This window comes from Choloepus didactylus, chromosome 1 (genome assembly GCF_015220235.1).
Source record: "Choloepus didactylus isolate mChoDid1 chromosome 1, mChoDid1.pri, whole genome shotgun sequence".
Classification (NCBI taxonomy): domain Eukaryota; kingdom Metazoa; phylum Chordata; class Mammalia; order Pilosa; family Megalonychidae; genus Choloepus; species Choloepus didactylus.
Genome location: NC_051307.1, coordinates 108,884,111 through 108,909,992, shown reverse-complemented (window position 1 = coordinate 108,909,992; position 25,882 = coordinate 108,884,111). Strand labels below are relative to the sequence as shown.

General features: G+C 34.9%; 1 protein-coding gene across 8 annotated transcripts in view; it reads left to right on the top strand.

The window, feature by feature from the left end:
* YEATS2 (YEATS domain containing 2) overlaps nucleotides 1-25,882 on the top strand; it is a 194,662-nt gene that overhangs the window by 59,059 nt on the left and 109,721 nt on the right. For all 8 annotated transcript variants that reach the window (XR_005217407.1, XM_037839564.1, XM_037839566.1 and 5 more), the window contains exons 3-7: nucleotides 4,154-4,251; nucleotides 4,698-4,790; nucleotides 7,291-7,536; nucleotides 19,239-19,354; nucleotides 25,010-25,171. Coding sequence is in view for 7 of the 8 variants with exons in the window: in XM_037839564.1 (XP_037695492.1) it covers nucleotides 4,154-4,251; nucleotides 4,698-4,790; nucleotides 7,291-7,536; nucleotides 19,239-19,354; nucleotides 25,010-25,171 (715 nt within the window). In the remaining variant the exon portion in view is untranslated. The remainder of the gene's footprint in view (nucleotides 1-4,153; nucleotides 4,252-4,697; nucleotides 4,791-7,290; nucleotides 7,537-19,238; nucleotides 19,355-25,009; nucleotides 25,172-25,882) is intronic.

Sequence of the window (25,882 nt, the reverse complement as noted above, 5' to 3'; positions counted from 1 at the left end):
CTTTGAATTTAAGGTTTGTCCCTTGTATATAGCATATGGGGTCATGTTTTTATCCATTCTGCTGATCTCTGCCTTTTGACTGGAGAGTTTAATCAATTTACATTTAAAAGAAGTACTGATAATGCAGTACTTCTGTCATTTTGCTATTTGGTCTTTGTAGATATTATACTTTTCTGTCTTTCTATTCTTCTGTTAATGTCTGCTTTCCTGTTTATTTGATTTTTTTTTGTATTGTACCATTTTGAGTCTCTTCTCATTGCTTTCTGTCTGTAGTTTTTATATATTTTCTTTGTGCTTATCATTTGGAGTATAATATATCATTTTGAATTTGTAATGATCACTTTTGTTTTGATACCAACTTAATTTCAATAGCATACATATACACTGTTCCTATACTGTGCTGCCCCTCCCCCCCCCTTTTTTACTTGCTACGAATTAGGTCTTTATATATTGTATGTCCACAACCTTTAATTTTTCTCTATATTTTATGCATTTGTGTTTTAGAACCTTAAGAAGTAGAAAATGGTGTTACATACTAAAAGTACAATCTAGTGTTACTAGCATTTATAATTACCCATATGGTTATCTTTACTGGAAGTCTTGATTTCTTTATGCCACTTTGATCCACTGTCTAGTGTCCTTTCATTCTGAAGAACTCCCTTTAGCATTGCTTGTCAGGCAGTCCTAGACAGTTCTAAACAGACTTTGTTTATTTGGGTATGACTTAATCCCTCCCTAATTTTTGAAAGACAGTTTTGCCATGTATACAATTCTTGATTGGCAGTTTTTTTGCTTTCAGCACTTCAAATATGTCATCCTCCAGCCTTCTTGACTCCATGGTCTCCAATGAGAAATGAGCACTTAATCTTATTTGCTAGTACATGACACATTGCTGCTCTCTTTGAATATTCTTTCTGCCTGTTTCTCTTTTTCTTCTGAGATTCCCATAGTGCATATATCAGCACGCTTTGTAATGTTCCACAGGTTCTTCAGGTTCTGTTCGCTTTTCTTCATTCTTTTTGTTATGCTGCTCAGACTTAATGATTTCAATTGTCTTACCTTCAGGTTCACTGATTCTTTATGCTGCTAGCTGCAATCTGCTGTTCAAACCCTGTAGGGAATTTTAACTTTGTGTTACTGCAGTTTTCAGTTCTCTTTGTTTCCTTTCATGATTTCTCTCTTTGTTGAAATCTCTTCTTTGTTCATCTGTCATTTTCCAGATTTTCTTTCATTCTTTGTCCATGTTTTCCTTTAAACTCTGAGCATCTTTAGAACCATTTTTTAAAAAGTCTTGGTATGTGCAAATTCTGGTCTTCCTTTTTGATGTTTCTAATTCCTTATCCTGCACATTTGAAGGAGCCATCATTTCTAGTTCTTCTTTGTATGTTTCATAATCTTTTGTTGCAACTTGGACATTTTGATACTTTAATGGTGGAGGAGGGACCAGGCAGGGTGCTGTCCTCTTACTGCAGCCCTTTTAGTGTTTGGTGGAGCTTTGAGAAAGAATTCTGCCAGCTCTTGTTTGTTTAAAGCTTCTGTGGAAAGAGGGAAGAATGCAGCAGCTTACTTCGCCTCTTGATGACTAGAACTCTAAGGCTAATGTTATTTTAAAACATTATTTAAAAATAGTATTTAATTGTTTATTAATCAGATGTTTTATGTGGTTCAGATGTGGTAGATCCTTTGAAGGTAGATGAATGATGCAAATTTGGGAAATATTGATGTAGTTCAACCTCTGCACTTAAGTGCTAGTGGGTAAATGAAGGCTCAGAGGCGTTAAATTACTTGCTCAAGATCATACAACTAGTTGAAAACTAATCAACTGTGGTTCCGTAGTTACCGAGAATGTTTCATGGTATCAGAAAAAAAATTGTTAAATTTGCTTTAAAAAATACCCTGAAATTCATTAATTTGTATTTAAATAATAAATCTACATAAGATTATTCTTTTAACAAAGTAAAGAAGGCATCAAAATTATAGATAAGGTGTTGCAGTTCCACAAAGTTTAGAACCCCTAGATTTTAAGTGGACAAGAAAATCCTCTCTCTGTAGGTGTAATCAAGTCATATGTACCCCAAAAAAGTCTTTGTGGAAGGAAAATGATCAAATCCAGTCCGCAAAAGTGAAAACATTTCACTTCATCTTTTTACCACATTTGGTTGTAATTGTATTTGCAGGAAATGTCGTTTTCTTCAGTAATAAGCTAAATGAATGTGAAAATACTGTTTAACCTAAATCAGACACTTAAAGGCATTATTGGAATAACTTTTTTTTTTTAATTAAAACAAGTATAGGGAAAAAATGATTGTTTTAGTAAATACTGTAACTTCAATTTAAATCTAATGTAAGTTCTCAAATCCCCAATTCAAGCCAGAGCAATTTCTTATTGAGTGACTATTTGCTACTCTTCCTCTTGTTGTCCATAGTCTACCTAACCCCAAACCATATTCTTAATTTTCAGAACTTTTCTCAAAGTAGATTTGGTGGGATGCCTCCCGTTGCTCATATTGGTTTTCTGTTTTTTTGTTTTTGTTTTTGTTTTTCATTTTTGTTTCTATTCCTTGAAAGAGATAATTTAGAAGTGTTTCTTTGTGAAGAGCTTATGATAAAACACAATATTAAGTGATTACAATCAGATTCCAGCCTCCTTTAAGTGTATTTGCTGGTTTATCTATACAAGGTTTACATATATAAGAATATATATAGTAATACTAGAAAATATTCTCTTTTTCTCAAATATGATAATATCAGTCATTTGCCTCTATGCAGACATACCAAAAAAATGCTTATACAATTATTGGTTTTAAATTGTCAATCTAATGGCATATTTTATGGGGAAAAAATAACAGTGGTATGGTTAAAGTGTCAAAAATGTAATATAATATTCTCTGCAATTTTTCATACATGCCAAAGCATGGCTAGCTGGTGTTTTTTTGCATGTTACAAAACAATCATTTTACAAAAGCTCAGGTTTATTTTTCAAGCAGTTCAACTCTTCTTTTTTTTGTCCTCTTGTTTCAAGTCACATTCCACATGCTGATATTTTAACTTTTTGAGCTTCTGAACTATATTATCTTCAGAGGTGTTTTCTTTTCAACTCTTTGCTCATTCTTTCAGTTATGGTCAAAATCTGCTGAATTGCTTGCTGCTGCTTTTTCTGCAGAGGAAAACTTCCTGCCTTCTTATGACCTGCTTTACTGTCACAAACTACCTCCCCCTCTAGCTAACTCTTCACTTTTTTTTCTCTTTGGATTGATGGTTTTTCAGAGGTTGGCAGATATTTCTCTCAGAATCTTCATGGGGTTTCTTTTTTCTTTTTTTTTTTTTTTTGTTATTTCTTTTCTGGTAACTTTGTTTTGATATAATTTTAAACAAAACCTGCAAAGAGTACACATTTATGTTTTATCTAGACTCACCAGTTGTTTATATTTTGCCTTATTTAGTTTATCATTCTTCCTCTTTCTCCACACACACATGCAGATATATATGCACATTATTTGCATATTATTATTCTTTCTTAACCATCAGAGAATGAGTTGGAGATACATAAACGCTTCTATGTATTTCCTAAGGACATTATCTTACATAACCACAGTACAGTTATCCAAAGCAGGAAAATTTACTTATCTATTAAAACCTGTTACTTAAAATCTGTTACCTAACTTATGGCTCATATTCAAATTTTATCAGTTGTTTCATTATTTTTATAGTTATTCCCTCCCCTCCCTGCCTCTAACTAGTATCCAGACCAGGAACACAGTATGCATTTAGATTTCATGTAGTCTCTTGTAATATCCTCAGCCTTTCTTTGACTTTCTTGACTTTGATATTTGTGAACAGTACAGGTTGGTTATTTTGTAGAATGTCTGTCAGTTTGGGTTTGAATGATGTTTCCTTATGATTAGATTCAGCATTTTGGCAGGAATGCTATGGAGCAATGGTGTATTCTTAGTGCAGCATATCGGAATGCAAACGAGATCGATTTGCCCCAGTATTCTTGATATTAACTTTTCATCATTTGATTAGGGTGTTGTCTGCTAGGTTTCACCACTTCAGAGTTACTATTTCATGGGTTTCTTTTGTTGCTTGCAGTTAAATCAATACAGTCATTGATTAAATAGATCTTGCATTTATCTGTATGTTGTTTGTGCAGCTCGAGATGCCGCTGTGCAGAAGATTGAGACTATTATCAAAGAACAATTTGCTCTTGAAATGAAGAATAAGGAACATGAAATTGAAGTCATTGACCAGGTATAACAATGAAAAATTGAAAAAAATCTATACTTGATGAGTTGGAAAAAACCTCTTGAGATAGAGTCCTGGTTTATTTCCCCTTTGTTCTTTTTAAAACTAGCTCTCTTATCTTTGTAAAAATAAAGGTAAATAAAGAAATCACGTAAAATTCCCTCCCCGTGGATAATCCCTCTTTGCTCTTGTACTCAGTATCTTTATGGACACTTCTCAGTGAAGATACACATGCATGCGTGGATACACACACACACACACACACACACACGCACGCATACCCTTGTATACACTGTTTTTTGTTGTTCTTTTATATCTTTTGCCAGGTCATAGATAGAAATGTTATTGTTTTTATTTGTCTTGATTGTTAGAGAAGTTGATTTTTTATTTTGTGAATTGTTGCTTTTTGTCATTGCCGTTTTTGAAAATAATGAGTTAACATTTGTTTTTAGCGACTGATTGAGGCAAGAAGGATGATGGATAAACTCCGTGCCTGCATTGTGGCAAACTACTATGCTTCTGCAGGTCTTCTAAAAGTTTCTGAGGTAAGTATTCCTCGTAAGCAGTCATTTTCCAGCTACCTTTGTTTGCTCTCTGAAGGGGAAATTGATGTCAGTATAGAATCCCTCCCTTTGCAGCATTTCTTATATTGACCTTTAGAATTCAAGAAGCCTAGACGACCTTCCTGGGAATATACATAGACTTATCAATCCTGTTTTCAAACTTAGTTCTTTAATCATATATCGTATGATATATTGACATTCTGCATTGTCAGTAATTTTCAGTGACTTTTTTTCCTTTTTACTTAATCCTTTTCCTAATGATTATTAACACTGTACTGGGCTTTAGGGATACAAGGATAAGTGGGACCTCATTGTAACCTGCAACAGTTTCTCTTCATTGTGTATGGTCAGCTTTGTACAAGATTATACATTGAGTTTTCTCTGACCTTTTACTGCTAATTTTACTGATAATGAACTGCAATTTTTTGTTTCAGTATATTCACCCATTTCAACAAGCCCTTTTTCCCCAAAATTTATTTTGAAAAGTTTCTAATAAACAAAAGAGCTGAAATAAACATCTGTTTTATGTGCCACTTAGACTCAATAGTTTTAACATTTTTCCATATTTGCTTCATCTATATTACATTTGTGTAAATCATTTGAAAATAAGTTTCAGGCATCTTGACACCTCACCCCCAAATACTTAAGTGTTTATATCTTAAAAGATATTCTTCTGAATAATCACAATACCTAAGAAAACGTTTCCCTAATATTATCTCATACCTAGTGCATATTCAGTTTTCCTAGTTGTCCCCCGACTGTCTTTTATAGCTGTTTTTTCCAAACCAGGATCCGATCAAAGTTTATGGATTGCATTTGATTCTTTTGTTTCTCTAGTCTCTTTTTAGTCTAGAATAGTCTTCTATATTTTTTGCCCTGTAATGCTTTTTGAAGAGACCAGGCCACTTATCTTTTAGAATGTCCCACATTTTGAGTTTATTTTTCCCCCTGTGTTATTTCTCCATCCCTTCTGTTTTCCTGTAAACAGGAAGTCAGGTCCAGAGGCTTGATTAGATTCGGGTTAAATGTTTTTGGCAAGAATACTTCATAGGTGATGCTGTATACTTCATGTTGTATCACATCAGGAGGGGCATAATATCAGATTGTTCAGCTATTAATGATATTAACTTTAATCCCTTGGTTAACGTGATTAGAACTAAATTGCTCCAGTTTTTTTTTTTAGGGGGTTCCTAATTTCATATGGCATATATTCTGTCCAAGATAAACAATCAGTATCTCATATTTACTTAGTTGTACAATCATCATCACTCTCAGTTTTAAACAATTATCATAGCACAAAACACCCCAAAGTTTTTATCAGCCCCTAATTATTCATCCCTAGTATTACTGTAGTATTGGTAAGCTATTCCTATTAAATATAGTCTATAATATGCAGTGGGTAATTTTTCCCATATACCACTCTGTTGTTAACTCTTTGTACCAGTGTCATGACTTAGAAGTATATCATGCAAACACTTATTTATATTTGTAGTGCTAATCTGTGGGATACAGGCTTTTAAACAAGCACTTTTGATCATGTTTGCCTTCGATGCGGCACTGATACTTAGAATCCCATTAACAAACATCCATCTCCTCTTTCCATTCCCATGCCTTTCAGTCACCGCAGTCTGAGCTGTGCTATTTAATGGCCTAGAAATGCATTGCTTTTTATACTGTCTTACATTCCGATTAGGATTTATTCAGAGATATTTAGATATGCTTTTGTCTATTATGACCAGCCATTTAATTATTTTAGTTTGCAAGAAGAAGCTACATCTTTAGCTGTGAAAAACTTTTATTGTTCAAATTCAACAACTTTGTTGCTTTGACTCTGAAATGCTAGTCTCTGGCTCCTTTTATCAAAGTAAAATGATTCTTTTAATAGCACAGTTTTTCAAGGCTAGTTTTCCTAGGAACATAGCTAGTGGATCACATACTGTATTTTGTATCCAAGTAACAAAATACACAAAGATATTCTAGGCTTTAGTACTGGACTGGGAACAGACTTTATATATCAGTATTAATTGTTTTAGAGCATTCTATACTATATTTTACTCCAGGTTGTAGATAACATATATATATATATACATTTTTTTTATTTTTACATTTCCTAACAGGGATATTTTATTTAGCTCAGTTATGTGTTTGTGTAAAACAATAAGACTTACTTTTTAAAATTCAAACCTCATTTTCCATAGGTTACTGTATATGATATTTATCTTTCTTTCTCATTTACACTCAGAGAACCCTACATCTTTAGCTTATAGTGCTAGAATCTTTGTATAATTATTTATGCCTCTCTAATTTTCGTTTTATTTGTTTAGGTCATGTTAAGGAAATTAGACTTCATTTTTATAGGTGTGGGGAGATTTTGAAGGATTTTAAGCATGATCATGACATAACTAAGGGTGTTGGAAAGATCAAGATTTTGTCAGTTTTCAGTGGATTTGATTAAAAGTTTGCTTGCTTTCATTTTTTGCAGGGTTCAAAAACATATGATACAATGGTTTTTAATCATCCTGCTATCAAGAAATTTTTGGAATCACCTTCTAGGTCATCATCTCCTGCCAATCAGAGATCAGAAACACCATCAGCCAATCATTCAGAAAGTGATTCTTTATCCCAACACAATGACTTCTTATCTGACAAAGACAATAATAGCAATGTGGATATAGAGGAAAGATTGTCAAATAACACAGAACAGAGACCAAGCCGAAATACTGGAAGAGTAAGTTGGATAAATGAGAGGGATCCAAAACAGATGGGAACCAGTATTTATTAATTATGCACAAAATATCTATGCACATATTATCTCATTTAATCTTCATAGGAACCCTAGGAAGAAACTGTTTCCCCTTAGGAATGGGGATACAGCCTCAAAGTTATATTTAAAGCTTTAAAATAGTAGTTGTCCAAAAGTTAGCAGAACTGAAAATTAAACCCAGGTCTTTCTGATTTTAGAACTCAGGGCTGCTATTCACTGCAGGACTCCTGGATGCCATTGTGTAGATAAGACAGGAACCTCAAAGAATTGGCAGTGTTGTCACCTTGCTTAGAACCCAGTGTCTTTCTCCTCTACCATGTTTATTCTCTCAAGAGCAGTAACTCCTCAGCAGTTTCCTTTGTGAAACCTGACATTCTAAGACACTTTAATAGCTGTAGGAAATTTGACAAATAATAATAGAATTGAAAACCATTTGTTGCTCTTTGATCCCACCAATTTGTTATTTACGTTCCCAATTCAAGCTACTCTGAATTTCTTGGTTTAACATTTGGCTATAGAGTCCCTACTGCATTTGGACCAATGTTTTCTTTTCAGTCAGGTATTCTGAGATAGAGGCAGATTTCCAGATTGCTTTCCAATACTCAGACATCAAGGATATGCTTTTCTTCCCTTTTAAAATACCTGTTTATTTTTCTGATTAAAAATTCAGATATGTACATTTTTTAAAATTGGAAAACGTAAACATAAAAAAAGAATAGAAAAATCACTGATAATGTCACCACCCCCAAATCAGAATTCTTAACATGTAGATTTACTTGTATCTTTCCAGTATTGTTTTAGTGCAAATATTTGCATTTTTTTAATAAAAAAATTTTGATCATACTGGTCATAGGACTTAGAAACATCACATCTTTTTGCAATACATGCTTGTATTTATGTACCAAACATTTAACACTTACTGTGTGCCAGGAACTTTTCTAAGCACTGTATATTAGTAAATAACTTGAATCATATGAGGTAGGTACTGTTATCATCCTTATTTTATAGATGAGGAAATTTCGACATGGAGATTGAGTAGTTGCTAAAAATTTTACATCTAGTAAATGGAAGAACTAGGATTTGAACCCAGGTAGTTTGCCTCCAGAGTCAAACTTTTTTTTTTTTTAACTTTTTATTTTGAAATACTTTCAAGCTTACAGGACAGTTAAGAAATAATATAAACCCTATGGACATTAGTTAGTACAATTAAAATATTCTTTCATCATTTGTAACAAACGTACCACACTAATGCAAAGTGTGAATAATGGGAGAGGTTGTATATAGGAACGCTGTATTTTTTACATGATTTTTCTGTTAACCTACAGCTTCTCTAATTAAAGGAAATTAAATTAAAAAATTAAAATACATATCCCATGCAGCGAACTCTAGCATACCCCTCCCCACTCCAACCCCTACATACCCAGATCCACCAATTTTAACCTTTTGCCACATTTGCTATATCATTCATTCTTTTAATCTATTTATTTATCATTTCATTTTCAGAGCACTTGAGGTTAGGTTGTATACACCATGCTCCTTGAACATGTAATACTGCTATATGTGTTTCCTAAGAATAAGGATTTTCACTTATGTGACTTCCTTAAGTGTAGTTACCCAGTACAAGAAATTTAACATTGATATAAAGCTTAATTTCTATATTTGAAAATTTTCATAGTCCAATATGTCACTTTGTGTATGTTCTCCCTTGCTAGATCCCATCCAAGATCACATTGCATTTATTGTCATTATCTCTTTAGTTGCTCTTTTCTTTTTAAATTGTGGGAACACATATACAACATGAACTTTGCCATCTCAGCCACTCCCAAGCAAGACCGTTCAATGGGATTAATCACATGCACAATATTGCAATACCCTCACCACTTTCCGCTTCTAAAACTTTTCCATCTCACTAAATAAACTACACCCATTTTGTATTAACTTCCCATTTCCTCTGTACCCTGTCCCTGGCAACTTATACTCTTAATTTCTGTCTATATGAGACGTAAATTTTCTGCATATTCTCTTGTATATTTTCTGATATTTTCTTTGTACTTACCATGGGGCTTGAAGTTGACATTGTGAATCTATACCAGTCTCATTTGCTTTGATGCCAGCTTAACTTCAACAGTAGTAACTTCAACAGTATACACAAACGATGTTCCCTTACCCCTCTGTTCCCCCACCTTTATGTAGTTCTTGTCACAAATTACATGTTTATACATGGTTTATGATTACATTTTATGCATTTGCCTTTTAGATCCTGTAGGAAGTAAAAAGTGGAGTTTCACACCAGGAATACAATAGTACTGGCATTTGTATTTACCCATGTTGTCACTCTCATGAAGGTCTTTAGTTCTTCATGTGTCTTTGATCTATTCTCTTTGTCCTTTCCTTTCAACTTGCAGAACTGTCAGTAGCATCTCTTGTAGGGCGGGTCTAGTGGCCCTGACTTCCCTCAGCGTTTGTTTATCTGGGAACATCTTAATCTCTTCCTCTTTTTGAAAGACAGTTTTGCCAGATAGAGAATTCTTGGTTGGCAGCTCTCCCACTGCCTTCTTACCTCCATGATTTCCAATGAGAAATCTTACCGAAGCTCCCTTGTATGTGACGTATTGTTTTCCCTGTGTGACTTTCAGAATTCTCTCTTTATCTTTGGCGTTCGACAATTTGATTCTAACATAGCTGGGTGTGGGTCTACTTGAGTTTATCCTGTTTGGAGTTCACTGCATTTCTTGAATGTGTATATTCATGTCTCATTAAATTTTGGGAGTTTTCAGCCATCATTCCTTGAATATTCTCTATGCTCCTTTCTCTGTTCTCCTTATGGGGCTCCCACAGCATGTGTATTGGTATGTTTGATGGTGTTCTACAAGTTCCTGAGGCTTTGTTCACTTTTTTCCCTTCTTTGTTCCTTTTTCTTCACAGACTGGATGATTTCAATTGTCTTATCTTCAGGTTCACTGATTCTCTCTTCTGCAAACTTCATTTTGCTATTGAACCCCTCTAAGGAATTTTAACTTTCTATTACTGTGGTCTTCAACTGTTTGGTTCCTTTTCTTAATTTACATCTCATTGTTATTCTTTTTATGTTCATTTACCATTTTCCTGATTTCCTTTAGTTCTTTTTCTTCATTGTTCATGTTTTCCTTTAGCTCTTTGACTACATTTAAAGCCTTAGTTGGTTTTGTCAGGTCCTTCTCATTGATAGTTTCTCATGCTTTAATCTCCTTTGCCCCTGCCATTGCTTCCTGTTTCTGTGTATGTTTTGTAGTCTTTTGTTGAAACATGGACATTTTGATTTTTTAACCATTTTTTATTGTGAAATATAACATATACACAGACAACTTTCAAAGTACGATTTAACAAGTACTTATAGAGCAAATGTCAAAGAATGTTATGGGTTGCACTTCCACCATTTCAGTTATTTCCTTCTAGCTGTTCTAATACCCTATAGACTATATATATATATATATATATATATATATATATATATATATATTTTTTTTTTTTTTTTTCCTTCAGTATTTGTAATCCTTTGTTAAATCCTGACTTAACCTGTTACTACTCCTCTCTCTCATTTGATTACCGTCTCAGTCTTCAGGAATATCTGGGCAGTGACCACCCTTAACTTGCTCATATTGAAGAGGGGTGTCAATATTATGGGGAAAGGGGCTGCATCTGGTTGATGTTCTTGAAGAGGCTGTTGCATATGGGTTGTGGGACTTATCTGGGATAGAAACACTGGAGGATTTAAGTTTCTGAAAAATAAACTTAGTGGGTGAAACTTTTAAACAGTCTATGATAGAGACCTGGGTGTCTTTAGGATTTTCAGGACTACTGTTGATCCGGGCTTCGCATACTGTGGCATTTGGAATATCTAGCTTACACTTGCATAAGATAGCCTCCAGGACAGGCTCTTTGACTCTTTGAAATCTCTTAGCCACTGAAGTCTCATTTTCTTACTATTCTTTTCCCCCTTTTAGTCAAGAAGGTGTTCTCAATCCCTTGATGCCAGGGCCAGGCTCATTCCTGGTAGTCGTTTCCTGTGACACCAGGGAGACTCACTCCCCTGAGAGTCATGTCCCACCTAGGGGGGAGGGAAATGACTTTATTTGCAGATTTGGGCTTAGAGAGAGAAAGATCACAGCTGAGCAACAAAAGAGGTTCTCTTGAAGTCACTCTTAAGCATACTTATAGGTAGGCTTAGCCTCCCCTTTACAGCCGTAAGTTTCACAAGAGCAGTCTTCAAGATTGAGGGTTTGACTTGTTAAGTAGGGGGTTCCTAATTTCATATGGCATATATTTTGTCCCAGATAAACAATCAGTGTCTCACATTATCTACACTTAGTTGTACAATCATCACCACTCAATTTTAAACCATTATCTTAACACAGAACACCCCAAAGCTTTTATCATCCCATAATTTTTTATCCCTAGTAATAGTGTGGTACTAGTAAAATATTCCTATTAAATATAGTCCGTAGTATGCAATATGTAGTTTTCCCCATATATGACTCTGTTAATTCTTTGTACAGGGTCATGCCTTAGAAGTAGGTCCTATAAGCACTTACTTATATTTGTAGTGCTAATTTATGCAATACATGCCTTTAGTCAACTCTTTTCAATCATATTCCTCTTCAATATGGCACTAATACTTACAGTCACGTTAATGAGCTATCATCACCCTTGCCCTTTCCCATGCCTTTAAGTTCAGTCTGTTAACAGGTCTGTACATATTAGGTCATCTTCCACTTTCTCTAGCTTCTATCTCTAGGTCCCCTATATTCTGCATTTTATAATACTGATTTTACATTATTCGGGGAGTCCATATTAGTGATAACATACAACATCTCTCCTTTTGTGTTTGACTTATTTCACTCAGCATTATGTCCTCAAGATTCATCCATGTTGTCACACGTTTCAGGACCTCATTGCTTCTTACTGGGGCATAGTATTCCATCATATGTATATAACACATTTTGTTTCTCCACTCGTCTGTTGAAGGATGCTTGAATTGTTTCCATCTTTTGGCAATTGTGAATAATGCCACTGTGAACATTAGTGTGCTGATGACTCTTCGTGTCACTGCTTTCAGATCTTCTCAATATATTGCCGAATAGTGGAATTGCCAGATCATAAGATAACTCAATATCTAGTTTTTTGAGGAACCGCCAAACTGACTTCCACAGTAGCTGTGCCATTATGCATTACCACCAGTGGTGCATAAGAGTTCCAATTTCTCCACGTTGTCTCCAGCATTGATAGTTTCCTGTTTGTTTAATGGCAGCCATTCTTGTTTGTGTGACGTGCATCTCATTATGGTTTTGATTTGCATTTCCCTAATAGCTAGTGAAGACAAACATTTTTTCATGTGTTTTTCAGCCATTTGTATTTCCTCTTAGGAAAAATGTCGTTTCATGTCTTTTGCCCATTTTGTAATTGGGCTGTTTGTACAGTTTTTGTTGAGGTGTATTTTTCTTTATATATGCTAGATATCAGTCTCTTACCACATATATGGTTTCCAAATATTTTTTCACATTAAGTTGGCTGCCTTGTCACCTTTTGGACAAAGTCCCTTGAGGCACAGAAGCTTTTGATTTTGAGGAGTTCCCATTTAACTATTTTTTCTTTCATTGCTTGTGCTTCGGTTATAAGTTCTAAGAAGCTACCTCCTATTACTAGGTCTTGAAGATGTTTCCATATCTTCTAGGTGTTTTATGGTACTTGTTCTTATATTTAGATCCTTGATCCACTGTGAATTAATTTTTGTATAGGTTGTGAGATAGCGGTCCTCTTTCATTCTTTTGGATATGATATCCAGTTGTCCATCCCTTTGAAGAGACTATTCTGTTCCAGTTCAGTGGATTTGGGGGCCTTGTCAAAAATCAGTTGACCATAGATCTGGGTGTCTGTTTCCAAAGTCTCGATTTGATTTCATTGATTGATATATCTATCTTTGTGCCAGTAGCATGCTGTTTTGACCACTGTGGCTTTATCATACGCTTTGAAGTCAGGAAATGTAAGTACTCCCACTTCATTCTTCTCTTTAGAATGTTTTTGGCAATTTGAGGTCCCTTTTGCTTCCAAATAAATTTGTTAACTAGCTTTTCCAGGTCTGCAAAATAGGTTGTTGGGATTTTGATGGGAATTGTGTTGCATCTGTAGATCAATTTGGGTAGAATTGACATGTTAATGAAGTTTAACCTTCCTATCCATGAACATGGAATATCTTTCCACCTATTTAGGTTCCTTTTGATTTCTGTAGTAAAGTTTTTAAATTTTCTGTGTAGAAGTCTTTTACATTTTTCGTTAAATTTATTCCTAGGTACTTGATTCTTTTAGTTGCTTTATGAATGGAATTTTTTTCTTGATTGCCTCTTCAGTTAGACCCCTATTAGTGTATAGGGACATTACTGACTTATGTGCATTAATCTTGTATCCCACCACTTGACTGAATTTGTTTATTAGGTCCAGGAGCTTTGTCATCAGTTTCTCAGGGTTTCCCAAGATGATCATATCATCTGCAAATAATGACAGTTTTCTTCCTTAACAATTTGGATGCCTTTTATTTCTTTTTCCTGCCTAATTGCTCTGGCTAGAGCTTCTAGCACAACGTTGAATAGTAGAGGTGACAGTGGGCATCCTTGTCTCATTTCTGATCTTAGGGGGAAGGCTTTCAGTCTCTCAGAATTGAGTACTATGCTGGCTGTGGGTTTTTCATATATGCTCTTTATCATATTGAGGAAGTTTCCTTCAGTTCCTGCCTTTTGAAGTGTTTTTATCAAAAAAGGATGCTGAATTTTGTCGAATGCTTTTTCAGCCTCTATTGAGTCTATCATTTTATTTTTCTGTTTATTTGTTGATGTGTTGTATTACATTGATTTTCTTATGTTGAACCACCCTTGCATGCCAGGAATGAACTCCACTTGGTTATGGTGTATAATTCTTCTAATGTGCCTTTGGATTTGATTTGCAAGTTTTTTTGTTTTTTTTTTTTTTTGAGAATTTTTTTCACCTGAATTCATTAGGGAGATTGGCCTGTATTTTTCCTTTCTTTTATTATGTTTATCTGGTTTGATATTAGAGTGATGTTAGCTTCATAAAATGAGTTAGGTGGTATTCCTTTTTCTTCACCTTTTTTGAAGAGTTTGAGGAGGAATGGTATCAGTTCTTTTTGGAATGTTGGGTAAAATTCCCCTGTGAAGCCATCTGGCCCTGTGCTTTTCTTTGCAGGAAGACTTTTTGATAACTGATTTGATCTCCTGTGAGTGGTTTGTTGAGTTATCCTATTTCTTGTCTGACCAGTCTAGGTTTTTCATGTGTTTCCAGGAAATTGTCCATTTTCTCTAGGTTATCTCATTTGTTGGTGTACAGTTGTTTATAGTATCCTTTTATGATTTTTAAAATTTCTTCAGGATCCATAGAAATGACCCCCCCCCTCTCATTTCTGATTTTATTTATTTGGGTCTTCTCTCTTTTTGACTTTGTCAGTCTAGCTAAGGGTTTGTCAATCTTGTTGATCTTCTCAAAGAACCAACCTTTGGTTTTCTTTGTTCTCTTTATTGCTTTTTTTTTTTTTTTGGTTCTCCAGTTCATTTATCTCTGCTTTAATCTTTGTTATTTGTTTTCTTCTACTTGCTTTAGGGTTAGTTTTCTGTTTATTCTCTAGCTTTTTCAGTTGTTTAGCTAGTCGTTGGTTTTAGCTCTTTTTTCCTTTTTAATGTATGCATTTAAAGATATAAATTTCCCTTTTAGCTCTGCCTTTGCTGCATCCCATAGGTTTTGATATGTTTTGTTTCATTTTAATTCATTTCTAGATATTTACTGATTTCTCTTGCAATTTCTTCTTTGACCCACTGATTGTTTAGGAGTGCATTGTTTAACCTTCATTTATTTGTGTAAGTTCTGGTTCTTTGGTGGCTTTTGATTTCCAGTTGCATTCCATTATGGTAAGTGAATGTGCTATGAATAATTTCAATCTTTTTAAATTTATTGAGACTTGTTTTGTGCCCCAGCATATGATGTATCCTGGAGAATGTTCCATGAGCGCTTGAGAAGAATGTATGTCTCAGTAATTTGGGATGCAATGATCTATATATGTCTGTTAAGTCTAATTCATTTACCATATTGTTTAGGTTCTCGATTTCCTTATTGTTCCTCTGTCTAGTTGTTCTATCTATAGAAGAGAGTGGTTAAAAAAAAAAAAAAGAAGAGAGTGGTGTATTGAAGTCTCCCACTATTATCTTAGAATCATCTAATGCTCCCTTCAGTTTAGCCAATGTTTGTCTAATGTTCTTAGGAGCTCCTTAAGTGGGTGCGTAAACATTTATGATTATTATTTCTTATTTGTGGATTTTCTGTTTTATTATATAGTGTCCTTCTTTGTCTCCTATGACATCTTTGCATTTAAACTCTATTTTGTCTGATACTGCTATAGTGACCCCTTCTTTCTTTTGCCTGCAGTTTGCGTGGAATATTTTTTTTGAGGCTTTCGCTTTCAATCTCTGTGTTGCTGGGTCTATGATGAGTCTCTTGTAAATGGCATATCGATGGATCTTACTTTTTAATCCATTCTGCCAGTCTTTATCTTTTAATTGGGAAGTTTAATCCATTACATTCATTACTGTAAAGGCAGTTCTTGAAGCAACCATCTAATTGTTTGTTTTTTATTTGTCAGATCTATTTTTTCCCCTCTCTCTTTCAGTTACCCTTACTAATACTCTTCAGTTCCATGCCCTTCTGCAGACCTCTCTCTCCTTTCTCAGCCGATAGAACTCCCTTTAGTATTTTTCGTAGGTCAGGTCTCTTGTTAACAGATTCTCTCAGCATTTGTTAATGTGTGAAAATTTTAAACTCTCCCTCACTTTTGAAGGAGAACTTTGTGGGATTAAGAATTCTTGGCTTGCAGTTTTTCTCTTCAGAGTCTTAAATATGTCATCCCACTGCCTTCTTGCCTCCATGGTGCCTGTTAAGTAGTCAGTACTTAGTCATACGTGGTTTCCCTTATATGTGGTGAATTGTTTCTCTCTTGCTACTTTCAGGACTTTCTTCTCTTCAGCATTTGAAAACTTGATGAGTATATGTCTTGGAGTGGGTTTATTTGGATTTATTCTATTTGGAGTTCATTGGGCTTCTTTGATTTGTAGATTTATGTCTTTTGTAAGGGTTTGGAAGTTTTCCTCAACTATTTCCTTGAATATTCTTCCCACCTCTTCAGTGTTTGAACTTCATGTTTTCCACCATTTCCCTGAGATCCATTTAACATTTTTTTGTTTTTTTCTCCATTTTTCTTTTGTGCATTTTCATTCAGTTGCCCTGTCCTCTCGTTCAGTTTTTTTTTCTTCTGCCTCTTCTAATCTGCTATTGTGTCTCTAGTATTTGTTTAATTTGATCTACAGTTCTTTTATTTCCGTAAGATCTGGTAATTTTCTATCTATGCTTACAAATTCGTCTTTATGTTCTTCTGATGTCTTCTTGATGTTCTTTATGTCTTTAGCCAACCCATTGTAGTTGTTTTGGAGATTTGTGTGTATCTTTGGTGACTTGCTCCAAGTTCTGTGTCTGCTCTGGCTTTTTAATTTGGTTGTTTGGCTTGTCCGTATCTTCTTGAATCTTCATATGTTTTGTGGTTTTCTATTGACTTGGGTTTTCTATTGACTTGATAAGGTTATTTTGGGGAGTGCAAGACTGGACATTTTTATAAAATTTAGCAGATTCACAGCTTGCTGGAGTGTACTTTCCCTGTCTTCCTAGCAGATGGTACTTTTGAGCCACCTCTTCCCCTCAAGTCCACTTTTCCCTGACTATGGCTTCATGCTCATTGGTTTCAAACAAGGTCGAAATCCAGTCAATACAGCATTACTCCATATGCACTGGGGACTGACAGCCCTGGGAGTGGTGGGTGGGATGTGTGCGGTGCAGCAGAGTCTGCTTAGCGTCAAGTGTGTCTGGAAGATTCCCAGGCCTCTGAGTAGATCACTCTTGAACTGTGGGGCTGCGCATCTCACCCTCTCTAGCACTCAGCCAGTTCGAAAGTGCCCTACTTTTAGTCAGCTCCCAAGGTCCCTGCCTCTGGCATGGGGGAGGGGCTCCTCATGCTTCCATGTGACTCCTTCACTTATCTCCACCTTTTGCCTGTGCACGCTGCGGTTTCCATGGCGGAAGAATAAATGCACCAAGTTTTCTGTGTGCAGACAACACTGGTCCACTGGTTCATAGTTCCCTCACGGGAACTCCTGACTTTGGAACTGAGAAGGTTTATCTCCTCAGCTAATTGCTGAGATGGCTGTGTGGGAGTGCTGGGCTCCTCCCATCCCTGCTTGACTGGCTGGCTTCCTGTTGGCAGCCCTGGCTACAGTCCCTGTTGAATAAACTCACCCCGTCCTTTCAGGCGTAATTTCTCTGCTCGTTCAACCAAGTCCCCACTTTATATTGTAGAGGTCCTTCTCTGGCTGCTCTTACCCTGGAACTGCTGTCCTAGTCGTTTTCTGCCTTTTTTCTAGTTATTCCACAGGGGAGTTTTCTTTGCCTGTCCTTTTCTGCCATCTTCCCGAAAATTCTCTCTACAACTTCAGTGTGACTTTAAATTTCAGCTCAAGTTTGAGTCTTTGGGATTTTGAATATGTATTTTAAATGCTTTCAATAGTATTCCTAGTGTCAGAAGATGATGGTCTCCTGGTTGCAGCTGGCCGTGGAAAATGAACTATGCAAAAAAGAGCCATTTTGAAATTTTAATGTGTTGCTGTTAGAACTTAAACTCTGAGGCATTTTTTCCTTAATCTTGTGTCCAGCTAGTATAATGTCAGAGCTTTGTCTATTTTTACAAAATAAAAAAAAAGGAGGAAAAAAATGCACTTTCTCAGTCTTTGCATATTGATCTGTGCAAGTTCTCTCTTTCAGGGCTTATCCATACAGTGAGTTTAGAGAGGAGCTCCAGGCCCAAGCATGAGGACCTCTCTGATCCCTTCCTTATCCCTTCTGCGCATGTCTGTCGTCTTGAGTATGCATGTGTGGCTCTTGAAGTTTCCCTGTTTACAGGGTTCTGAATGACTCTAGCAAACAGTTTCCTCAGTGTCCTAAGCACTGCACTGTATGTCCTATAGCCAGCAGTCACTCGCCCCTGGCAGCATGATTTTATTATTCTCCCATAGCATTCTGTGAGAAGTTCTGTGAGCTGCCTTCTACACACAGGGCAAGTTACGGGATAGTGAGTCCCTCAGCCTACCACCAGACAGATTGGGCCAGACATATATGCTTCCAGTATGTGCCTGAGGGTTATAGAATGAAACTTAAAACCATTGTGTTTATATTGCTTCTCATGGAAAATTTTTGAGTAGTACCGAAGTCTATATAGAAAGTAAATTCTATTTAGCTCTATCCCCAGTCTCATGTCCCAGAGGTAACCATTTTGATAGTTTCTTGTGTATACTTACACATCCTATTTGCATATACAAAGCAGATGTGTATGACTATTAAAGTATGCACTTGGAAATAAAGTATAGAGACTTACATGAATTAATGCAGTATTTGTAGAGGTGCCACAAAGAAGAATGCTGCAATAAAATCTGAATTATTTCTGTTATACCTTTTATCATCTTGTGGTTTCTAGCCTATTAAAAATAGCCCAATTTAAATTGAAAATGAATATTGATTTTGATTTCTTTCAGGACACTTCTGGTATTACTGGCTCCCATAAAACAGATCAGCGGGATATTGATCTCCCAGGGGATGAGACTTCACGACTTTTTGTAAAGAAAACAATAGTAGTGGGCAATGTGTCCAAGTGAGTATGAAGTTGAATTGTTTCGTTTCAACCATCCATTTATGTTAAGGCTTTGGTATAGTATAAATACTCTTAGCATAGTATTACAGTACACAAGAGGCCTTAGGGCTTACTTATTTCAACTTCCCAAACTTGTAATTATTTCAAAAGTAAACTGTGATCCAAAGACTTTGCTATGTTTAGGCAAAAGCAGTCAGTATTTGAATCTGGGTCTTCTGTTTTGCATTTGGGTATTATTTCCTCTGTGCTGCCTCTCTATACAATGCCATCTGCCTAGTTAAATAAGTAAGGGGAAGGCGTGCTCTCTAAAATGTTACCAGAGAAGAGACTGTAAAGTAATCTTATACTTTGCTTACTAAACAGAACTTTATAATACTCTTTCTTATAGTTTAATTTGTAGTTTGTAAAAGATTCTAGTTATTAGATATTTGAAACCATTAGGAATGGTAAATTCTCAGGCACTGCTTTCATATCTTAACTTTCAAAACCACATTTTTTTCTCTAAGTTTACAATCTCATGCCTCTTTTTTTTTTTTGTAATTTGCGCTAATCAGACTGAAACCTGATTCCTCTGCTTTGGACCCAGTTTACTACTCTTTGTTTTCTTTTTGGAAGTGGAAGGATTTACATGCATTGGGTGTTTGGACTTTTTTTCCTCCTGAAAACCTCATTTTAGGTTTGTTTTTTTAGTGGCTCTGTAAAGCTAGCCAAAGGGGCATAAATCTAACCAAGTCATTGAGACATGAGAACAAAGTAGATAAATTTGGTCTACTTATTCGTTAGTATATCTGTCAGTCTTTGACTTACAATAAAATTCTTCTTGGTAAAAATTTCTGAAACATGAGCTTTGAATTTAAAGGTTGCAAGCACATGTATGTGTAAATTCTGAGGAAGTTTTGACTTCTGATCTAATTCTGTCCTTGGGGGTCTTAGCTAATTCCTAAAAATATTTATTTGGTTGCTCAAACTGAAATGTTTTGAATTTGTAATGAAAGGTTGTGGAGCAGGTCATGGAGGCAGAATTTCTCCAAGCTATATGGCTATATCTTTAACAGTATAGTCTCATGTTGTCTAGGGGCTGGATAAAACAATGTAAATCATCTAATAGCATAAGAATGTTTTATATACTGGATCCCAGACATAAATATATGGAAGGAATTAAGTTGATGGAGAAAAATGGATCACAATGGCAAGATTTTATACTGTATCAGTTTTAGCTAACTCCCTTAGGAAGTCTTATTTGCCCTTTCCTTCCTTCGTTAGGTATATTTCCTCAGTGTTCTCTTCTTGTCACTTTTATCATATGAGATGGTCATATCCTATTTATATATGTATTTTTCCCAGTTCTGAATGAAATCTCTTTGGGATACAAGCTCTGTCTGTTTTTTATGTACCTCATGGTACCTGTTGTTTAGTAAATATTTGATGAAGAAATTGATGCATTTATAACAGTTGTCAATTTAGATTAAGTTATTGAAAACAAAGGATTATGATAATTACTTAGAGGAAAAACCTAAGTAGGAACAACAATTAGAGCAAAAATTGCTGTAAAACAAAACTTCCATCCCTGTTTGATCACCCAAATACGTACGTGAAAATCTCAGGATAATCAAAATAAAGATTCTTGATGGTTTATGTAATAGTATTTAAATAGAAGCTTAAAATCTGATTAAGGCAGTTAACCAGAATTCTGCTTTTCTAGAGTGAGTATTTTGGAGGTAGTGTGCATTCAGTTAAGGGTACTGATAGTTTGTGTGAAGTGGCAAAATTGGTATCTTAACTATAGTATAAAACAAGTAAACCCAGAAGAGGAAATCCTCTTTTCCAGAAGAGTGGAGATCTGGTAGACCCACCAGGCTAAGAGAATATTGGGGATAAGTAGTCACTGACTTTTTCAAACCATCGTGTCTAATTTGTAAGTTTTTTAGTGGTTTGTTTGTTTGTTTGTTTGTTTCTTTCTTTCTTTCTTTCTCTCTCTCTCTCTCTCTCTCTCTTTTAAGACTAGCTAGAACTAAATATTGCTTTATCATAGGTTTTAAGTAGCTAGGAAATGAGTGGTATTACAGTGTTCTAAAATCCTTGTTTTGTTCTGGAGAAGACTAAAAATATTGATTAACTCCAGACTTTGTTAAGAATGCTTGTTAAAATAAGATATCTACTAAAAGTATGGGTATAGAGGTTTAAATTTCCAAACTAATAGGAGGAAAATGGAATGGAAAAAGGAACAAAAAGCTTGATTCTAAAGGAAGATGGGGGGAGGGAAAGAACATGTGTGGAACAGAAAAAAACATAACAAATAGTATAAAATAATTTAATAGCAACAAATCTAAATGTGTCCATAATCATATGGTCTACACTCTCCAGTTAAAAGATAAAGATTGTTAGATTGGAATAAAATTATCTAAAATTCTGCTTTCTGTTGTTTATCAGAGACATGCCTAAACACGGATCGGATTTAAAATAAACATACGGAAAAAGATATAGCAGGTAGATACTAACCAAAAGAAAACCAGTGTAGGCATATTAATATCAGTTAAAACAGACTTTAGGACCAAAAGCATTGACAAAGGTAAAGATGGTTACTACATGGTGATTAAAAGGTTCTGTTCACCAGTAAGACAAAAAAGTTTGAATCTTGTATATACCTGATAATATAGTCTTAAAATGTCTAAATCAAAATAGAACCTTAAAGATAAATTGGCAGTTTCACTACTGTACTAGAGAATTTACCTCTCTCTCAGTAATTGATAGATCAAACAAAGCATTGATTGGGAAGAATATAAAAAGATATGCATATGATGATACTGTGAACAACTCATTGTACACTTTGGAGGATTGTATGTTATGTGAATATATATCTCGGTAAAATTGCATTAAAAAAAGATACACACTCATGTATACATAACAGTTTTTTAATTGAACATCACATCACATGAAACAATTAAAAAAAAGAATTTTTTTTAAACACAAAAATTGACCAGGTAGTAAGCCAAAAAGCAAGTCTCAGAAGGATTTGTATCATATAGACTATTTTCTCTGAACAAAATGCAGTCAGGTTAGACATATATGACAAAGAGGGTAATTAGAAAGCTTGTATATGTCTGGAAATTCAAAACAGTTCCAAGCAACTCACAAGTCAACGAAAAATCATATTAAAATATTTTTTTCTAAATATTAAAATCAAAACTTACAAAGCCAAACTCAGGGAAATTAAATGACTTCAGTAGAAGAGAAGCTCAAAATTAATAAACTAGGCATCTCATTTAGAATTTAAAAAGTGCAAGGATAAGCAAATGACATAGAATAAAAAATAAACATAGCATTTGCAAATCTCTGGTGAAATTAGTTAAGGAAAAAAATGCACAAGTAAATAATAGATATGAAAAAAGAGCCATAACTACAGGTGCTGCAAAATTAATGAGAAGAAACAACATCTTAGTGCAAATAAATTTGAAAATTTAGATAATTCCTAGGAAAATATAGTTAATCAGAATGACTCAGGAAATGAAAACCAGTAGTCTTAGACTACTAAATAAGTTGAGTTACTGATTTTAATAAAAATTTCCACCAAAGAAACAAAACCAAACCACTAGACTTAGATTGCTTTACAAGCAATTTCTATATAATATTCAAGGAACAGATAATTCCAGTATTACCTGAAATCTTCTGGTGAAGAAGAGATAATGCTTGTTATATCATAACTTTGTTAATAAAACCAGACAAGGAGTTCATAAGGAAAGGAAAATTCTAGGGTGTTGACACTCATGAATATAAATACAAAAATCCAGAACAGAATAATTATCAAACTGAATTAAAGAACTATAGAAATGATAATATTTCATGACCAGAAGTACAAGTTTGGATTAACATTAAAAAATTGATGTCTATAGTTAACTACATTAACAATTTAAAGGAGGAAAAACATGATCAACTGAAAAGATGCAGAAGTAACATTTGACAAAACTGAACATCCATTGATGATAAAATTGCCAAACTGAGAATTTAGTTAACTCAATAAAGAATATCTTCAAAAAGCCTACAGCATATGTCATGCTCAGTCGTACAATATTGAAAGCCTTCTCTTTAGCCTGTTACTATCAGGAACAAGACAAGACATGCCTGGTGTCTCTACTTCAGTTCATCATTGTACTTGAAGATCCTAATATAGCAGATAAGAAAAATTAAAATCTTAAGGATTAGCAAAGAAACAGAATGCCATTGTTAACAGATGGTATGATTGTCTGCATAGCAAAACCTAAGAGAATTTTTGCTAAAGTATTAGAATTAATGAAAGAGCTTAGCAAGATTATTGAATACAGTATAAATATGCAGAAGTCAATTGTGTTTCTGTATGACAGCTACAAACTTAGAAAACATGATTTTTAAGAACACATATTTACTAATAGCAATAAAAATATGAATTGCTTAATAAACCAAACAGAAGACATGCTAGCCTTGGACATGAACACTCCTGAAGAAGAACTGGGTTGGGGGAATTGGCCTTTTGCATTTCTTAGGACAACCATAGGCTTGGGGTAGCAGATAGAAGGCCATTCCACCAGAATGTAAGAAGGGAGAGTCTCCTAGGGGCTTCATGAAATAAAGTCAAGGCACACATAAGGGAGGGCTAAAGGTGCTCATTTTACATGGTTGAGACTTAAGGAAATGGCTTGTTTTGGCTTTCGCAAGGAAAGACATCAGCTGCAACCTTCTGTTTTTTTAATGCAATTTTATTGAGATATAGTCACACCATTTAATCCATCCAAAATGTACAATCATTGGCTCACAGTATCATCACATAGTTGTGCATTGATTGCCACAGTCAATTTTGGAACATTTTCATTACTCCAAAATAAAGAAAAAAATAAAAAAGAACACCCAAAACATCCCATACCCCTTTACACCCCCTCTCCCCCATTTATATATTTTTTTGTCTTTTGTTACTCATCTGCCCATACACTGGGTAAAGGAAGCATCAGTCACAAGGTTTTCACAATCACACGGTCACATGATAAAAGCTGTATACTTATACAGTCATCACCAAGAATCAAGTCTACTGGATTACAGTTCAGCAGTTTCAGTTGTTTCCTTCTAGCAGTTTTTACTAGAAACTAAAAGGGGATATCTATATAATACATAAGAATAACCTCTAGAATGACCTCTCGACTTGAAATCTCTTAGACACTGAAACTTTGTTTCATTTCTTTTCCCCCTTTTGGTCAAGAAGTCATTCTCAATCCCATGATGCCAGGGCCAGGCTCATCCTGGGAGTCATGTCCCACGTGCAACTTTCTTGATAGCAAAGTTCTAGCACCCCAAAACCTGACTGGAATCAACCCAAAGGCTAAAGGTTCTAACCCAGAAATAAAAAAATGACAGCTTATCTCAGGTACCCACTTGGCAAGAGAAGCAAATTTGATTTCTTTTTTTTTTTAATTGCAGGCTGATAATTTTAAAATAAAAGATATTTGCCCCTTCAACCCCGCCCCCCACCCCCAATGTTTTAGAAAGAAAAAATAATAACTGTAAAGACAGGTTTTTTGGTTAGCCTATATGGCTATTAAATATTGCTGGAGCTTTAATTGCATTTTAAGTGGGAGTTTTGTTAGGTTTATGAAAGACAAAAGATTTTTGGTTTCTTTTTCTCTTCTCTAGGTATATACCTCCAGATAAGAGGGAAGAAAATGACCAGTCAACCCATAAGTGGATGGTATATGTCCGAGGGTCTCGTAGAGAACCCAGCATTAATCATTTTGTCAAGAAAGTTTGGTTCTTCCTTCATCCCAGCTATAAACCAAATGATCTTGTGGAAGTTAGGTAAGCGCACTTGAGTTATTTAACCTAAGAGGTATAGATTTATTGAAGTGGAAGAAAAGTGACTTAACTGGAAATTCTTGTGTTACTAATAATTTACTCAGCTTTGGCTCTTGGCCACAATATAATTATAGCCTGAATTTCCCCCTTGCACATAACTGTCTCACTGAACAGGTGACTTTCAGAATGTGATAGAATTAAATGTAGAATTCTAACAGTACAGATATTTAATGTTGAAAGTTCCCTGTGATCTCACCCTCCCAGGAATAATCCGTAATGATATTTTTCTGTATATATACTAATGTAGTGTAGTTGTCTGTTATTTATTGTTGTTATTTCACAAAGATGGAATGATACTGTACATACCATTTTGAAATTTGCTTGTTTCATTTAGCAACATATTTTGGACATCTTTATATGATGTTGCATATCATATATACATTCATTGTATGAATGTAGTTATGGTTTATCATTAGTAGAATCTCCTGTATCTTCAACTCTGTTTAGAACATTCCCTTTACTCTTGATTCTTAAAATATGGTTGTACCCTGAGAACACCACTTGTGTAGACCTTTCACGTGGAAGCTGTTTCTTTCTCCTACACCCCATGTACCATGGGATCTGGAGCTGGAGCGATATCTTCCTTGCTTGTAATTGTCGCTTCTAGACTACCTTTTCCCTCCTCCCTAAAAACCTCAGCTTCTTTGAAATATC